At 41.7% G+C, this 19,474-nt stretch overlaps 1 protein-coding gene across 3 annotated transcripts in view; it reads right to left on the bottom strand.

The window, feature by feature from the left end:
* Positions 1-19,474, bottom strand: part of ODAD2 (outer dynein arm docking complex subunit 2) — a 235,563-nt gene that overhangs the window by 53,625 nt on the left and 162,464 nt on the right. For 2 of the 3 annotated variants that reach the window (XM_070407349.1, XM_070407348.1), the window contains 2 exons: positions 7,432-7,620; positions 5,968-6,189 (listed from right to left, as the gene is read on the bottom strand). In XM_070407349.1, the coding sequence (XP_070263450.1) occupies positions 5,968-6,189; positions 7,432-7,620 (411 nt within the window). Of the gene's footprint in view, positions 1-5,781; positions 6,190-7,431; positions 7,621-19,474 lie in introns of those variants that run through there. The other variant, XM_070407347.1, reaches the window with a different exon arrangement.

Below are 19,474 nucleotides of genomic sequence, written 5' to 3'. Positions count from 1 at the left end.
AAGGTATCTAAATTGGAAAAGAAGATGTAAAACTGTCATTCTTCACAGATGACATAATACTTAACATAGAAAACCCTAAAGACTCCATCAAAAAATTATTAGACTTAGAAGAAACCAAGATGGCGGCATATGTAAACACCTGAAATTGCTGCCTCGCATAACCACTTCAAAAATACAACTAAAAGACAAAATGGACATCATCCAAAGAGATGAGCACACTGAGACTCAGAGGAGGTGTGGAAGTAAAGTACAGAGGTACGGAGGCGCATGTGGAAAGGGCTGGCAACTGAGGACGTGGTTGTCTTTTTCAATCGGGAGGGAGACACAGGCTCCCGACGGCTCTGAACTCCAGTTCCGGGTGAGTCTCTGGGGACCCAGACTCATACGGAGAGAAACTGGACTGTCTGGCATCAGGTGGAACTCCAGGACGGCTTTCTCTCAGAGGGGATTGCAGCAATTACCTCAGGACACTGAGACCTGGGGCCTCTAAGGGCAGGGCTGAGGATCAGCCATAGCTGCTTGTTCTGCCCTGTTTACTCCCTGAGACCTTACCCCACCCAAGCTGTGTGCAGAGGCTTTTGCAATGAATGGCCTGGCCCTTTGCAATCTAAAATTCCTAACAAACTGCAGCTGGGTCAGAGAGACCCAGAACATCCAAAAGAAGGCCCAAGGCCCCACAGCAGCTTGCATTGCTTCACAGCTGGGCCTCATCTGGGCACCTCCAAACCCCAAACAAGGAAAAGGAATCTGCAGATCTCTCCGTAGCTCCTGCTGGGCAACCTCAGGCAGAGGCTAAATTAGCACTTCCTTAGAGATCCAAGAGCCAGTGTACCCAGTGGTCAGAGTGGGACCATCCAATTACAACTCCTCAGATCCATAAGGGACACACTCAGGGTGCAAACTCAGTGAGCACCAAAGCCCCACTGAAGCAAGTCTTGCCCCAGAAGGGTGTCTCCAGCACAGAAGTTCTCCCACCGTAGACACAGCAGATTCTCACAGCCAATTGGCCTGGAGGTCAATTCCTCCCAGTGATACCAACTACAATCAAGGCTTAACTACAACAAGACTGTGCACAAAGCCCACAAAGGGGTGCACCAAGAGTGTCCACCTCACGTAATTGGGGAGGCTGAGTCACTGGGCCCTATAGGACACCTAGCACAGAAAGCTACTCTATGAACACAGGGAAGCAGCCAAAATGCAGAGACAAAGAAACAGGTCACAAACGACAGAAATGGAGGAAAGAAAACTACTGGATATAGAGTTCAAAACCACGGTTATAAGGTTTTTCAAGAATTTTCTAGAAACCACCAATAAATTTAGTGAGACCCTCAATAAATCTAGTGAGACCCTCGAGGATATGAAAAAGGACAAACTAGAAATTAAGCAGACACTGACTGAAATAAAGAATATTATACAGAGATCCAACAGCAGACTAGAGGATCGCAAGATTCAAGTCAAAGATTTGAAATACGAAGAAACAAAAAACACCCAACCAGAAAAGCAAAAAGAAAAAAAATTCAAAAATATGAAGATAGTGTAAGGAGCCTCTGGGACAACTTCAAGCATACCAACATCCGAATTATGGGGGTGCCAGGAGAAGAGAGAGAGCAAGATATTGAAAACCTATTTGAAGAAATAATGACAGAAAACTTCCCCTACCTGGTGAAAGAAATAGACTTACAAGTCTAGGATGCACAGAGAACCCTCAACAAAAGGAATCCAAAGAGGACCACACCAAGACACATCATAATTAAAATGCGAAGAGCAAAAGACAAAGAGAGAATCTTAAAAGCAGCAAGAGAAAAACAGTTAATTACCTATAAGGGAGTACCCATATGACTGTCAGCTGATTTCTCAACAGAAACTTTGCAGGCCAGAAGGGAGTGGCAAGAAATATTCAAAGTGATGAATAACAAGAATCTACAACCAAGATTACTTTACCCAGCAAAGCTATCATTCAGAATTGAAGGTCAGATAAAGAGCTTCACAGATAAGAAACAGCTAAAGGAGTTCATCACCACCAAACCAGTATTATATGAAATGCTGAAAGGTAGCCTTTAAGAAGAGGAAGAAGAAGAAAAAGGTAAAGATAAAAATTATGAACAACAAATACACATCTATCAACAAGTGAATCTAAAAATCAAGTGAATAAATAATCTGATGAACAGAATAAACTGGTGAATATAATAGAACCAGGGGCGTAGAAAGGGAGTGGATTGACAATTCTCAGGGGGAAAGGGGTGTGGGGGGGTGCGGGAAGAGACTGGACAAAAATCATACACCTATGGATGAGGACAGTGGGGGGCAGGTAAGGGCAGAGGGTGGGGTGGCAACCAGGTCGAGGGAAGCTATGGGGGGAAAAAAGAAGAACAACTGTAATAATCTGAACAATAAAGATTTAATTAAAAATTATTATTAGACTTAATAAATGAATTTGGCAATGTAGCCGGATACAAAATTAATGCCCAGAAATCTATGGCACTTTTATACAGCAATAGTGAACTTATAGAAAGAGAGATTTTAAAAAAATCCCATTTACCATTGTACCAAAAAAATTTAGATACCTAGGAATAAACTTAACTAAGGAGGTAACAGACTTGTACTCTGAAAACTACAGGACACTGAAAAAAGAGATACAGGAAGACATAAACAGATGGAAGAATATACCGTGTTCATGGATTGGTAGAATCAACGTCATTAATATGTCCATATTACCCAAAGCAATCTATAGATTCAATGCACTCCCCATTAAAATACCGATTTCACAGACCTAGAACGAACTCTCCAAAAATTCATCTGGAACAAAAAAAGACCCCGAGTAGCTGCAGCAATCCTGAGAAAGAACAACAAAGTAGGAGGGATCTCAATACCAGATATCAGCTGTATTACAAAGCCACTGTTCTCAAAACTGCCTGTTACTGGCACAACAACAGACATATAGACCAAGGGAATAGAATAGAGAACCCAGAAATCAACCGAAACCACTACGCTCAATTAATATTTGACAAATGAGGCAACAGCATACAATGAAGTCAAGACAGTCTCTTCAATAAATGGTGTTGGGAAAATTGGACAGATACATGCAAAAAAATAAAACTAGACCACCAACTTTCACCATACACAAAAATAAACTCAAAATGAATAAAGGACTTAAACGTAAGATGGCAAACCAGAAAAATATTAGAGGAATCCACAGGCAGCAAAATCTCAGACATATGCTGAAGCAATATCTTCACTGATAAAGCTCCTAGGGCAATGGAAACTAAAGAGGAAATAAACAAATGGGACTACATCAAAATAAAAAAAACGTCTGCACAGCAAAAGAAATCATAAAAACACATACAACACAATAAAACAAGAAAGCCCACTGCATGGGAGAACATACTTGCCAATATTATCTCCGATAAGGGTTTAATTCCCAACATTTACAGGGAACTCATACAACTTAACAAAAGGACAATCCAATCAAAACATGGGCAATGGACCTAATTAGATACTTTTTGAAAGAGGACATAAGGATGGCCAAGAGACATATGAAAACATGCTCAAAGTCACTAATCATCTGAGACATGCAAATCAAAACAACAATGAGGTACCATCTCACACCTGTCAGAATGGCTATCATCAACAAATTAACAAACTACAAGTGCTAGTGAGGATGTGGAGAAAAAGGAACCCTCCTGCACTGCTGGTGGGAATACAGACTGGTGCAGCCACTGTGGTGAACAGTATAGAGTTTCCTCAAAAAACTAAAAATGGAACTCCCATTTGACCCAGTGATTCCACTTCTAGGAATATATCCCACGAAACTAGAAACACCATTCAGAAAGGATATATGTACCCCTATGTTCATAGCACCACAATTTACCATAGCTAAGATTTGGAAACAGCCTAAATGCCCATCAGCAGATGAGTGGATTAGAAAACTATGGTACATCTACACAATGGAATACTATGCTGCTGTAAAAAAGAAGGAATTCTTACCATTTGCAACAGCATGGATGGAACTGGAGAGCACTATGCTAAGCAAAATAAACCAGTCAGAGAAAGATAAATATCACATGATCTCACTCATTTGTGGAATATAATGAACAACATAAACTGATGAACAAAAACAGATCCAGAGACAGAGAAGCATCAATCAGACTGTCAAACCTCAGAGGGAAGGCAGGGGAGGATGGGAGTTATGGGAAGAGATTAACTAAGGGACTTGCATGCATGCATATAAGCCTAACCAATGGACACAGACACCAGTGGGGTGAGGGCATGAGCGGGGCAGGGGGGGAAGGAAGCAATGAGGGAATAAAGACACATATGTAATACCTTAATCAATAAAGAAAAAGAGCCGAAACCGGTTTGGCTCAGTGGATAGAGCGTCGGCCTGCGGACTGAAAGGTCCCAGGTTCGATTCCGGTCAAGAGCATGTACCTGGGTTGCGGGCACATCCCCAATAGGAGATGTGCAGGAGGCAGCTGATCGATGTTTCTCTCTCATCGATGTTTCTAACTCTCTATTCCTCCCTCTCCCTTCCTCTCTGTAAAAAATCAATAAAATATATTTTAAAAAATAAAGAAAAAGAGAGAATTGAATGCATACAGTAATTTTTAAATTAGAAATGTCTTTATTTTTAAAGTGATAATGAAGATCATTATCATATAGAAGTGAGAGCATTTATAACTCGTTAGCAACTTGGAATTAGTAATAATTTACTTTGAAAAATTGGTACTTAGTTTAAAAGGGGCTTTTTATGCCAGTTTTTTGCTTGAACAAACTAATTTGACTTATGTGCTATATGGTCAGATATATACTAGAAATTTTGACACACTTATATGTAAATTGGGGTTAATTTTAGAAAAATTACCATCATGTTAAACTACAATATATTTGAAGGATAAATTAAAATAATTTCTTCAAAAATTATCAATTGTTATTGTAAGAGTCTAATCCTCCTAAGATGTTTCATATTTGGCATGTGTAAACTTGACCAGATATGATTAACTGGAAATTTTATTAAGTCTTATTTGAAAGATTAAGGCCACTTTGGGCATGCATTTCAAAATTTAAATAAGTTGTCATAGCCTCCAATTGAGATAATAAATAGTATATTGTATGAGGAAACAAGCTATAGAAAAGAACTAATACTTTAAATCAATTTTTCCTAATACATGTAAGCTGTTTAGTGTCATCAAAAGATTCCAGTCAGAAGCTCTAGGCATTTTCTATGTAACACATAGATACGTTACAATCTATGTGCAGAAACTCTCCTACTTGCATATTGGTTAAAGGCAAAAGAGAATTTGAAACCCAGATATATTTTTGAAAGAAGCATGTCTTTGAATTGTCCTTTCCCATTATGGTTCAGAGCCAGGGGTCCTCAAACTACGGTCCACGGGCCACATGCAAATATAAATATTGTATTTGTTCCCATTTTGTTTTTTTACTTCAAAATAAGATATGTGCAATGTGCATAGGAATTTGTTCATAGTTTCTTTTTAATCTATAGTCCGGCCCTCCAACAGTCTGAGGGACAGTGAACTGGCCCCCTGTTTAAAAAGTTTGAGGACCCCTGGTTCAGACTGTCAAACTGCAGACTGGTTGCCGTTTCAGACAGCTCCATTGCTATTTAGTTGGTGCCTATATTTCATTATTTAAGTGTTAAATAAGTAACATATTAAATACAATTATGAATACCACTGATGGTTCATACACTGTATATTTTCTTTTAATAAAGTTCAAATTACAGGATGACTATTTATTTTACTGAGTACATTTTATATTTGATTAGAAAATTCTCCACGCAACTCTTCTGCAGCATAGTCCATGATATTCAACAGCAGCTATGATCCAACAAGGAGGCAGTTTTGTTTGTCCAAATACCCACTTTGGTAAAACCTTAATGTTACTTAAGTTTCTTTTCAGACTACATTTGCCTAACTTGTATGAAACCACAAAGCCAACCAACTGTACCTTGACTGCGCCATTCTCATGCATGGTGATGCAGTTATCGGCATCTTCTGAGAGTTGGTATAAGGCCTGAGCTGTTGCTCGATGCACATTGGCGTCATTCGACTTCAGGTAACGCACCAATGGAGCCACTGCCTTGTTTTCACCAAAGGCCACTCTGTTTCTGCCCCACATACAGCAGCATGAAATGGCTTCTGCTAGATGACGCCTGAGTTTATCGTTATTCTGCATAAAGGAAATGAATGGTGGTATGATCCCGTGAGATCATGTTTATGCACTAAATGTTTATTACCCACTAAGATGCCAATGAGTCAGGAGAGAACAGCTCGCTAGATACTCAGGTGCTGTCTTGAAGGGAACTAGTATTTTGGTGGGTCACCAATGGACCATGTTTTAATCCTAAATTCTCATTTTATGAACTGAACATTCTCAGTGAACTCAAAAGTGATCCTCCCTGCTCACCTGGTATTAGTTATTGGTATTTGCCTGATATTATTATTATTATTATTATTATTTGCTCCAGGCTCAATTTCCTTTTGAGTAAATATTCTCAACACAGAATTACAGATCCACAAGTGGTTTAGTAATAAATATAATTAAAGAATATAGGACATTCTCAAGAGAGCATTTCGCTTAACTGGGATAAGTGGATTAATTATACCTTATCACCCTAGGAATACTGCTTCATCAGTAATATACCTTGGTTCCCAAGAGGGAGAAGACAGTGTAGCATACAATGACGTATTTGAGTCTGCCATTTCCTTTCTGTATTCTTTATGCCATTATATCCAATGTTTAATTAGTTGTGTAGGTATAATATAACTGAATAAGGATACAGTTGTCTTTTTATTGATTTTAATGTTCGCTTGTTTAAGCAACAACTTTGTGTCCTTACCTGAATCTGGTGGATATTTTTAGGAACTCAGTATTAGGCTCTCTAGACCCAGCATCTTTCCAATGATTGAATTTCATCTCCACGACTTTTCTGCCAAGTGGTAGTCCAAGCTATGCTCAAATACTTCTGGTCATGGTGAAGTCATTACCTCTCAAGGCTGTTTATTCTATCTGACACAGCTCTAAATAACTAGTACAGTGACTGCCAAAATCTGCTAGCTTAAGAATGCCACTGATCCAAGCTTGCTAAGCTGGGGAGGCACATTTAATTTCTAAAGTTGGCATGGACAATTATCTTAAATATATTAATAATGATGTAAAAATGATAGTTACTATTTCTACAAGAACACATTTGTTACCATTTTACTTGCCAGTGACAATAGCCTTTATTTCACAAGGATTTTAACACTGTATTCGTCTCAGAAATTAAATGAATTAACCCAAATCTCATACCTAATAAGTGATGGATATTAAACTTAAACCCAGGTGTCTGACCATAAAGCACATTGCTTTTGCCTCTATACCATGTCATCTTATGACAATATGCACTTAAAATAAAAAGATGTTACTTACTGTATTGGCTAGTTTGGACAATAAAGGGACAACTCCATGATCTGTAATGACAGCTAAATTTTCTTGATCTTTTGCTATATTGGTAATAGCAGCACATACACTTGCCAAAACTTCTTTATTATCTGATTTCAGTAAATTGACAACAAGTTCCAAACCACCAACAAAGGAACGAACCATTTCTCCAGCATCCTAGAAAATAAAAAAAATAAAGATATCTATACTAATAAAAGGGTAACATGCTAATTAGACTGGGTCAACTGGCCATCTTCCAGACATCCGACTTCCTTCTGAACAAAGCCATGGTGGTGGGGGGCGAGGCAGAGGCAGTTAGGAGGCAAGACCAGGCTGGCAGGGGAGAGCAGTTAGGGGTGAGACCAGGCCGGCAGGGGAGGGCAGTTGGGGGTGAGATCAGGCTGGCTGGGGAGGGCAGTTGAAGGTGAACTGGCCTGCAGGGGAGGGCCATTGTGGGGGACCAGGCTGGCAGGGGAGGGCCATTTGGGGTGACCAGGCTGCCAGGGGAGGGCAGTTGGGGGCATTAGGCATGCAGGCAGGTGAGTCGTTAGGAGTCAGTGGTCCTGGATTGCGAGAGGGATGTCTGAGGGGTCCCAGATTGGAGAGAGTGCAGGCTGGGCTGAGGGACACCCCCCCATGCACGAATTTCGTGCACCGGGCCTCTAATCTATATATATAAAAGCCTAAGTGACCATTGCAAACAAATGACCGGAACAACCAGTCAACCAGTTGCTATGATGCACACTGACCACCAGGGGGGCAGATGCTCAATGCAGGAGCTTCCTCCTGGTGGTCAGTGTGCTTCCACAGTCAACCTCCCATGGCTGGCCAACCTCCTGTGGTCCCTTTCCCTCACTGGCCAACCTCCTGTGGCCCCTACCCACCCCCCTGCCAGTCAGCCCCAATCGGACCCAATCACCAGCCAGGCCAAGGGACCCCACCCATGCATGAATTCATGCACTGGGCCTCTAGTCAATAATAAACTAATATTTAGCATTTTTTAAAGCAAAAAGTAATGATAAAGCTGTGAAGTACACCCATGCCATTAAAAAACAAATTCAATTTAATTTATTTCTATATTATACCTAATTTCTATGTATTTATATATAAATTATGTGTGTGTATATACACACACACACATAAATTAGTTTCAATGAATATTTATTGGACAACTCTTATATGAGTTAGATGTTAACAAAATACAGTTGAAACTTATAATTTGCAATAGTTATGTTCTTTAAAATCACCACAAAGTGGAATTAGTGAATACTGAACCAATGCTCCTAAGGGAAATACAGCGTTAGGTTCCTGCCAGCCTCTGTGTTTCTCTTTAAAGGCATATTTCATATTTTTTTTTCCTTTTTATTGAATTTATCAGGGTGACACTGGTTAACAAAATTATACAGGTTTCAGGTGCACAATTGTACAACACATCATCTGTACACTGTATTGAACAAAGTGAACTAACAAGCAAAATAGAGACAGATTCACAGGGAGCAGGCTGACAGCTATTGGGGGTGCTCATTTGTGTGGAGGGATTGAGCAAAAAAACAAAAAAAACCTCATAGACACAGACAACAGTGTGGTGATTGCCAGGATGAGGGGTTGGGGGCGGGGGAGTTAAGGAGGGTATAAGTGCTGATAAATTGTGATGGACGGAGGTTTGACTTAATTCATTGACATTGAAACACACTATATCCTATGTTTGAATGCAGCTTATCTAGCACACATATTTTCTCTGTAAGGCACATGACAGCCTTCCTGTGCTTAGAAACACTAGAGAGTAATTTAGAACTATTCTTGTGGGCCATTTAAAACAGTAAAGTCATAAAAAGAAATGTGACACTAAGTAGACTACAAAATGGATGCTTACTATGAAAGCTGAAACAAGATGGCAGAGCATCATCTTGTTTGACCTCAGCTGAGAACATGCGTATTGGGCAACTCAAATTTCTCCACGAATGACCAAGAAACTGCCATGAATATTGATTTTGCAGTCACACAAAAAGTTTAGCATGTAGGTGAATTCCTGAGTAATTCAAATCTGTGAATAATATGGATTGACTATGTATACCCTTTTGCCATCATGTTGCTTACAATCTGTGGGGAACACAGGCATTAAGACATTACAAGTTTAATGAACAGCCCTAAGGGAGAAGAGGTAAAGAGACTGCAAATACATCTAACAAGGGAATCTTAGCTGGTGTGAAGATTCGAGGACTGCCTCCCAAGAGGACGTTTGTTAAGCTAAAGCCTGACACCAGAGGGGGATTCTGGGTGGAGGAATCATCATGAAATATAGATCTAAGAGTGAGAGAGATGACTTTTCTCTAGTTCACAATGGTAAGAGCATAAAATAGGAAAGAAAGAATGGGGAGGGGGATGAGACTTAAGAGGTGAGATCTTGACAGGTCTTATAAGCCTTGTTAGAGAGTTTGGAGTTCCTTTTCTAAGCATGTGAAAGCCAGTAAAGAGGTTTAAGTGTGGAGGAGTGTGAGGTGGGAGGGAATTTTATCAATTTTGTTTCTTGGAAGCTCTCTTGGGATTGCAAGGTGGGGCAAAGAGTGGTGCTGGGAACTCAGAGACTGTTTCACTGATTCAGGTAAAAGGTAGGAATAGTTTAGATCAGGAGTAGGGAACGTCTGGCCCATGGGCCATATCAGGCCTGGGAAATCATTTGGTCTGGCCCTGCCAAGGAATTAGGAGTGAGTTAATTAAATGTTTGACTAAGTATAGTAGGCTAATTTTTAAGTTGATAATTTTCTATGGCCTGTGAATGATGTTTTAAATATCCAAATGGCTCTTGGCAGAAAAAGGTTTCCCACCCCTGGTTTAGATGAAGGTAAAGGTCTAAGCCTGGAGAAAAGGGTGTGGATTTGTAAGGGCTGATTAGAGAAGATAAAGACAAGTGGTTCAATGATGATCCCCACATTTCTGGGTTGACCTAGTGGTGCTAATGTTGGACAGGCAGGGTTTTATTTTGTTTTCTGGAGCAAGGAAGGGTGATAGTTGGTGGAAAAACATCTAATTTGAATTAGGTGCCCAAAAGTATTTACATGGAGACATCCAAGAGTCAAGTGGATATATGGGGTTGGAGCTCAGGAAAGAATACCATGTTTGGATATGTAGACTTGGAAGTCATCCACTTAAAGATTGTAACTGAAGTTAAGAATGTGAAAGAGCCCTAACCGGTTTGGCTCAGTGGATAGAGCGTCGGCCTGTGGACTGAAAGGTCCCAGGTTCGATTCCAGTCAAGGGCTTGTACCTTGGTTATGGGCACATCCCCAGTGGGGGGTGTGCAGGAGGCAGCTGATCGATGTTTCTCTCTCATCGATGTTTCTAACTCTCTATCCCTCCCTCTCCCTTCCTCTCTGTAAAAAATCAATAAAATATATTTTTTTAAAAAGAATGTGAAAGAGTGAAGAGTGAGAGAGAAGTGGCACTGACCCAGTGTTCTAGGTGTGGGCAGAGAAAAAGAATTTTACAGAGGAACCTGAAAACAAATGGTTGAACAGAAATCCACTTCCCCTGATGTATGATGGTGGCTGTGTAATGTGCACTAATTATTTCTCAAATTATAGAAATTAATATCTTTTGAGTTCTAAATATATATCAGGCACTTTACATAAATTATCTCAGTTAAACCTCAAAATAAACATGCTAAGTAGATATTATTTCCATTTCATATTTTAAAACTGAGGTTCTAAGATGTTGAACCTCATAAATTGGATTGTGTCCTTCATAAATGCTGGGGCCATGTTTTTGTAAACTTAGTATCTTTCTACATCATAAATCTGATCATCTCATCCCACAGCTGTCTGATCCTTCCACAGCTCCCCATTGCCCTAAGGATAAAACTCCAACCCACACATAGCTTCCTAGCCCTTCATAGTGTGCCCCCAGGCTTCCCTGCCTTGCTTTACCTGCCTTGATTCCCCTTCTCCAATGCCCCTCACACACCCTCTGCCAGTGGCTCCCCACAGGAATTAACAACCAGAAACCTGGCACTCATTCCCAAAGAATGTAATTTATTAAGTCTGGGGTGGGGCCCATAAAAAACATCTGGATTTCTAAAGACTCTCCTGGTGAGCCTGAACCTCAGCTTGCATTGGGAACACTGCTTGTGCATTCATGTCCTCAAATGTGCTGCTTGCACATGTCTCCATGCTCTGCACATGCCCTTTTTGGCTACTTTCCCATTAGCTTGGGAATTCCTACACAGCTTCAGCTACTAAGGTACCATTTTCTTCAGGAAGTCTTTCCTGAACCTCAAGTCTGGGTTAAGCTGTTCCTACCTGATTCTTCTATATTATACTAGCACTTACCAGTCTATGCAATAGTGGCTTGATTGTTTGCTTTTACTTTGAACTCTAAGTTTCAGGAGTGTAGAAATCCTCTCTTATTTACTGTTGTATATCCAGTACCTATGCCAGTTTCTGGTAGTAAGTATATATGCTCAATTAATATTCACTTAATTTGATTATATACACATTTGCAGATATAAAAGGAAACTTTCACTGAAGGTACAACAAAAAACCTAAGCTTCCAGTAAATGGTAAAGGAAGAACCAAGTCAGGATCTTCCCAAGTGTAAGGGCAAAGAATCTTTTCCCACAACCTGTTGTTTCTCCCAATTACTATGGGAAATGATGCCAGCAATATTGTTGATCTTGTTCTCAATGTCAAATTTAAATACAATTTTTGATAGGACACACTTCCAAATTATAATATATTAATACAATTATTTAATTGCAATTTTTTTCTAAAATTCCACAGTACATTTTTTTGTAATGCAAAATCTAATCTAATAATAGACAAACAGGATAATTGACCGTACCTTCACTACGCCTCCCATTGGCTAATCAGCGAGATATGCAAATTAACTGCCAACAAAGATGGCAGCTAATTTGCATACGTGGCTCCAACCGGAGCAGCGAAGGTGCTGAAGGCGGCTCTAGCCGGAGCAGCAAAGGCCGAAGGTGACTCTGGCCAGAGCGAAGGCCTGGGTGCTGGGTGCAGGAGGAAAACTGGTGCTGGCAGCGAGGGGAAGGGAAGGCCTATTGCACGAATCTTTTCGTGCAACAGGCCTCTAGTAAATTAATATACTTTCAACTGTTTTCTACATTGTCACCTGTTTACACTTCTACATATTAGGATGCAATCACATCAAAAGAATGTAACTTAATCCAATTTATTGTATAAAGAAAAATGATAAGTGGCAGAAGATTTGAATCTAGATATGTCTGATCCCAAAGCCACTCTACAATATTATGATTATATGAATTCTAACCTCATAGTTGGTCTAAATGAAGTTGATGCACATGTAAGTTCAAAAGCAAAAACAATGACTCAGAATTTCAGGGAACTTTAAAAGTGTAGCCCAAAAGCTTAACTTTTCTAAGAGATGTTATGTATCAGTAATCTAATACAGTTGTCAATTATGGAATTACTGAACAATTTTTTTTCTCAAGAAAACTAGAGAAATTCTAGAAAGATAATGGTGGCATAGTTTTTTTATTTTTAAAAACTACAGTTAACATTCAATATTATTTTCTATTAGTTTCAGGTGTACTGAATAGTGGCTAGACAATCATATACTCTTATAAATTGATCACCCTGACATTTCAAGCACCCACCAGGCACCATACATAATTATTAAAATATTATCTACACTAATAAAAGAGAAACATGGTAATTGGCGTACGACCACTACCCTTCCCATTGGCTAATCAGCGTATCCTTATGCAAATTAACTGTCAGCCAAGATGGCGGCTGGCAGCCATGCACTGAAGCGAGCAGGGAGGCTTGCTTCCTCCAGGGACTGCAGACTCCAACGTTCCCTGCCTCACTTGCCGGCCTCTCAACTGCAATTCTAAGCAACTATTACTATGTTGCAAATAAGAAGCTAAACAAAACCGGCTTTCAGTCAGCCCCGGACCGCAACATTGTATCCATGTTTTCAGCAGCGAGGCCTCAGAGCTAAAGCTGGCCCAGAATAAAAAAAAAAAAAAAAGAAAACAAGGAGCAGTTGGGAGCTTTTAGTCAACTGCCAACGGGAAAACAGCCCTCAGCCCCTCAGCCAGCCTGGCCAGGCACCCCAGTGGGGACCCCCACCCTGATCCAGGACACCCTTCAGGGCAAACCAGCCGGCCCCCACCTGTGCACCAGGCCTCTATCCTATATAGTAAAAGGGTAATATGCCTCCCGGCACCGGGATCAGCAGAGCAGCGAGGCTCCCGGCACCAGGATCAGTGTGACAGGGGGCAGCGCCCAAACCTCCTGATCAGCCCTGCTCTGTGCCTGATAGGGGGGAGCTCCCCAATCCCCCGATCGCCCTGCGGCTCTGTGTGTGACAGGGTGCAGCACACCAACCCCCTGATCGGCCCTGCTCTGTGTGTGACAGGGTGAGGCGCCCCAACATCCCGCCCCCACGGGCCCTGCTCTGTGTGTGACAGGGTAGAGCCATAACCACTCCATCGGCCCTGCCCCGAGTGTGACAGTGGTGGCGCCCCAACCCCCTGATCCGCCCTGTTCTGTGGGTGATAGAGGGTGGCGCCCCAATCCCCCTCCACGGGCCTTGCTCTGTGTGTGACAGGGTAGAGCCATAACCTCCCCATTGGCCCTGCCCTGAGTGTGACAGGGTGCAGCGCCCCAACCCCCTGGTTGGCCCTGCTCTGTGCGTGACAGGGGGTGGCACCGCAACCTCCCCATTGACCCTGCCTTGAGTGTAACAGGGGGCGGTGCCCCAACCCCCCAATCAGCCTACCCTGAGCGTGACTGAGGGTGGCATTGCAACCTCCTGATCCGCCTTGCTCTGTGCATGACGGGGTGGCGCCCCAACTCCCCAATCGGCCCTGCTCTGAGCCCGACCAGGGGCTGCACCTAGGGATTGGGCCTGCCCTCTGCCACCCGGGAGCAGGCCTAAGCCAGCAGGTCGTTATCTCCCGAGGGGTCCCAGACTGTGAGAGGGCACAGGCTGGGCTGGGGGACCCCCTCCCCCAGAGTGCACAAATTTTTGTGCACCGGGCCTCTAGTTGATTATATTCCCTTTGCTGTATTTTACATCCCCATAACTATTCTGTAACTACCAATTTGTACTTCTTAATCCCTTCACCTTTTTCGCCTGCCCCCCCAAACTTCCTCCCCTCTGGCAACCATCCGTCTGTTCTCTTCATCTATGAGTCTGCTTCTATTTTGTTTGCTCATTTATTTTGTTGTTTAGATTCCATATATGAGTGAAATCATATGGTATTTGTCTTTCTCTGACTGATTTAATTCACTTATCATAATACCTTCTAGGTCCACCCATGCTGTCCCAAATGATAAGATTTCATTCACTCTTTGTTATGGTGGTATAGTACTTTAATCTCTCTAAAAAGCAACTAGTATAGCAAAACAAAAACAAAAAGGGACAATGTATACAACAATACTAGGTGACAAGGAGTTTCTACCAATCCCAAAATACAAGCAGGTTGAGACAAACTACTAACCACTACAAAATTCACATGCCTAAGACAGCACCGGAACCTGCGGAGGGAAGGCTTAGAGAATGCCCCAAGAGCCAGGGAAACTGAATTGCCTTTAGGTCTCACAAGAAAGCTCACAGCAGCAACAGTGGCCGGGAGTGAAATCTCAGACTTTGGTTTGATGGTGCTGGAACACTCTGTAGGTCTGAGTCCTGTGAATTCTTAAAACTACAAACTGAAGCCCTCTCCTAAAACAAAGCCCTGTACTAAAGAGAAACTACTCGGGGTTGCATCCAAATTGAGCAAGACTAGGACAATGGGGCCGAAACCAGTTTGGCTCAGTGGATAGAGCATCGGCATGCAGACTGAAAGGTCCCAGGTTCGATTCCGGTCAAGGGCATGTACCTGGGTTGCGGGCACATCCCCAGTAGGAGATGTGCAGGAGGCAGCTGATCGATGTTTCTCTCTCATCGATGTTTCTAACTCTCTATCTCTCTCCCTTCTTCTCTGTAAAAAATCAATAAAATATATTTAAAAAAAAAAAAAGAAGACTAGGACAATGGGATGAAGGATGAGAGAGTACAGATAAAAAAAGTGGAGGGGAGCAAAGGTGTCTGAACCCACTCTCCATCACTGTGAAAATAACAGAAATGATATTCTGAGAACAATGAAATTAGAAATGCTACCCTGTCCCACATCTTTCGCTCAAAAAGATCATGAAAACTCACTTCACTTAAACATGACCAATAGAAAAAGATTATAATCAATTTCCATATACAGTTATTATAATTTAAAAATGAGCTGAGCCCTGGCCAGTGTTGCTCAGTGGTGGGAGTGTTGGCCTGCGCACTGGAGTTGTGGGTACGATTTCTGGTCAAGGGCACATCCTGGTTGTAGGTTTGATCCTAGGCCCGGGTTGAGACATGTGTGGGAGGCAACCAATCAATGTGTCTCTCTCACACTGATGTCTCTCTCCACTCCTCCTTTGCACTCTCTCTAAATTTAATGGAAAAATATCCTTGGGTGAGGATTAACAACAATAACAGCAACAAAAAATCTGAAAGAATCACAGAAGCAATGAAAGAAAAATGTAAATTAGAATTATTAAAGCTTATAAATTACATGATTAGTAAAAGAATTTAAAGAGAGGTAAAAGACATTCATAAAGAATTAAAAATAAAAGAAAAATTCATTTGAAAATGAACAGTAAACTAGGAGGAACACAAGGTTGAATAAACAGCATATGCACTATCGATCTATAGTAATAAAAGGGTAATATGCTAATTAGTCCATATGTCTTCCAGACATCATTCCGGACATCCTTCCTAATGAAGCTGGGGCCAGGGGGAAGCCAGTCCAGGTCCCAGGTGCCTGTGGGTGGCCTGGGGGACGCCAGCTTGGATCCTGGGTGCCTGTGGGTTGCCGGAGGGAAGCCAGCCCAGTTCCCGGTTGCCACCCGGCAGCCAGAGGAGGAAAGTCCGGGTCCCAGGTGTTGGAGGTAAGCCGGTGCCGGCAGCCAGGGGAAAGAAGGACTACTCTTGCATGAATTTTCGTGCATCGGGCCTCTAGTATATATATAAAACCCTAGTATGCAAATAGACTGAACGGCAGAATAACCGAACAACCGATCACTATGATGTGCGCTGACCACCAGGGGGTACATGCAGAACATGGTGGGCATCAGCAGCAGGTGACAGAGCACTGAACATGGTGGGCATCAGCCGCGGTGGGATGGTGGAGCCGGTGTGCGGGAGCACCAGACCAAGGCGGGGCATCAGTCGCTGTCATCAGGGCAAGCCTCTGGTGGTTACTGAAAACTCTTTGCTCCCATGTGCCATGGTTCCACCGAGTACTCGCACCTGCTGCTGGCACCTAGCACCTGCCCCAATCCATCAGCAGGTGCAAGCAGCAGCTGCTGGCCCCAATTGCCCCTCAGGGCTTCTCCACTGCCCCCTGCTCCTGAGGGGCGATCGGGGCTGGCAGCCACCTCTCGCACCCACTGCTGGTGCTGGCCCCAATCGCTCTGTGATGTCAGCAGGTGCAAGTGGGGCCAACGCCATCAGAGTGTAAGAGCGACAGTGGCAGGAGCAGAGCTGCAGGCAGACAGGGACCAGCGGCCACAGCGGGAGGGGCCTGGGGGGAGCAGAGAATGGGCCGAGACCTGCCCCTGTGCCCACCACAGCCTCACGGTCCACAGTTTCTTTTAAGGTGCATGAATTCATGCACTAGGCCCCTAGTCTTTAAATGAATAGCAGATGTGAAAAATAATGAAAAAAGAGCTAACAAAAAATTTAAGAGAACAAGTAGGCAGAGAAGAGTGAACATATGTATAGTAAGAGTCTCTAAGAAGGAAACAAAACTATACAACAGAGCAAATTTTTAAAATTATAATTCAAGAAAACTCTCTCCTCTTAAGTAATAAAACCTTAAAACACTGAAAAGTCACCTTATACACTAGGAAAAAATTGACCCAAAATGGGCTAACATAAAGACATTCTAGTACAACTACTGGATTTGGATAAAAAAGAAAAAAAATTTTGGTCATCTAGGCTAGTGGTCAGCAAACTGTGGCTCGCAAGCCACATGCAGCTTTTTGGCCCCTTGAGTGTGGCTCTTCCACAAAATACCAAGTGCGGGTGCACACGTACAGTGTGATTGAAACTTCGTGGCCCATGTGCAGTAGTCGGTATTTTGTGGAACAGCCACACTCAAGGGGCCAAAGAGCCGCATGTGGCTCAAGAGCTGCAGTTTGCCAACCACTGATCTAGGCAAAAAGACCAAGTTACTTCTAAGGGAAAGAATATTACATTATCCTTAGACCTTTAATAGTAATAATTTATGCATAGTAAGGGATAACATATATAAGCTACTTAATGTGAGTCAAGATTCTAATATCCAGCCAAAATAACCTTCAAGTATAAAACTATTGTAAACATGGAAGACTTCAGGGAATGCTGATAACCCAGGCCTTTCCTGAGGAATCTGCTTGAGAATGAGTGTCAGACCTCCAAAAAGACTAGAAAGACACTGACAAAAGTTGGCTGCTGATTTCTTATAATCCTCTATTGGTGCTTCTCATTCTCTCTCTCTCTCTCTCTCTCTCTCTCTCTCTCTCTCTCTCTTTCTCTCTCTTTCTCTCTCTCTCTCTCTCTCTTTCTCTCTCTCTCTGACTCCTCACCTGAAGACATGCTTATCGATTCGAGAGAGAGAGGAAGGAAGAGACAGAAGAAGTATCAATGTGAGAAACATGATGGGTTGCTTTCCATTTGCGTCCCAACCAAGGATGGAACCCAAAACTTAGGTATGTGCCCTGACTGGGAATCGAAACTGCAACAATGGGTGGTGCTTTATTATCTTCAGGATAAGGTCTAAATCATTTCCCTCTTTGTCCCAACCTCATCCTCTTATTTCCCAGTATACTCTTTTGCATAAACCATACTCCAGCATCTAGATTATTGTTATTCCCTAACGTGTCATTGTTTTACATCTTTAACTATGTTATTTTCTTTACCTGGATGCCCTTCTAAACTCCTACTCAGCCCTGAAAACTGACTGAACTTTTAATACTTCTTCCTATTCCCAGTCCCTGGAAAGTTTTTATCTGCTTTCTGTCCCTATATTTTTGCCTTCTCCAGAATATCTTATAGATGGAATGATTATAGTATGAAGCCTTTTGAGTCTGACCTCTAACACATTTGAAATTAATGCATGTAACTGCATGTAGCATGAGCAATAGAAAAAGACTATAATCAGTATTCTATACATTTTTATTGCTAAATCACATTCTATTTTATGGATGTACCATTATTTATCTATTTACTAGATGAAGAATATTTCATTTATTTCCAGATTTTTGAAATTATGAATAAACTAGAGGCCCAATGCACGAAATTCGTGCAAGGGGCTTGGCCCTCACAGCCTTGGCTGCCTTGGTCCTGCAGCCCCGGCTTCATCCGGAAGGTCGTCTGGATGGTCATTCTGTTGTTTGGTCTAATTAGCATATTATATCTTTTTTATATAGGATCCCCTATAAATTTTCATGTACAGGCTTTTTTTTCTGAGCATAAATTTTTTTGAGTAAGTAGGAGTGGTTTACTATCTAGTTCAAAACATCTACTTATTATCCTTTTAGTATTTCTAGGGTCTATAATGTTGATCCCTGGTATTGGTAATTTGTATCTTGTCTCTTTTTCTCTTGATCAAAGTAAATAGAGGTATATCAATTTTATTGATTTTTTTCCCTGAGAACCAGCCTTTTACTTTTTTCTATTGGTTTTTCTGCTTTTAATTTCATTAATATTTTATCTTAATTATTATTTCCTTTCTTCTGTTTATTTTGGGATTTATTTGCTCCTCTTTCTCTAGTTTAATTTTATTATGGTCAAAGAACTGATGATTTTAATTTTTATGATCTCTTAGGGTTTGTTTTATGGCTCAGAATTTGGTCCAGCTTGGTGAATGCCCCATATGCACTTTAAAAGAATGTGTATTCTGCTGTTGTTGGGTGGAATCTCTCTCTCTCTCTCTCTCTCTCTCTCTATATATATATATATATATATATATGTA

Source organism: Myotis yumanensis, unplaced genomic scaffold (assembly GCF_028538775.1).
Source record: "Myotis yumanensis isolate MYYU_CA2020_CCGP unplaced genomic scaffold, mMyoYum1.0.hap1 SCAF_1, whole genome shotgun sequence".
NCBI classification, from domain to species: domain Eukaryota; kingdom Metazoa; phylum Chordata; class Mammalia; order Chiroptera; family Vespertilionidae; genus Myotis; species Myotis yumanensis.
This window is presented reverse-complemented; position numbering and strand designations above follow the sequence as displayed.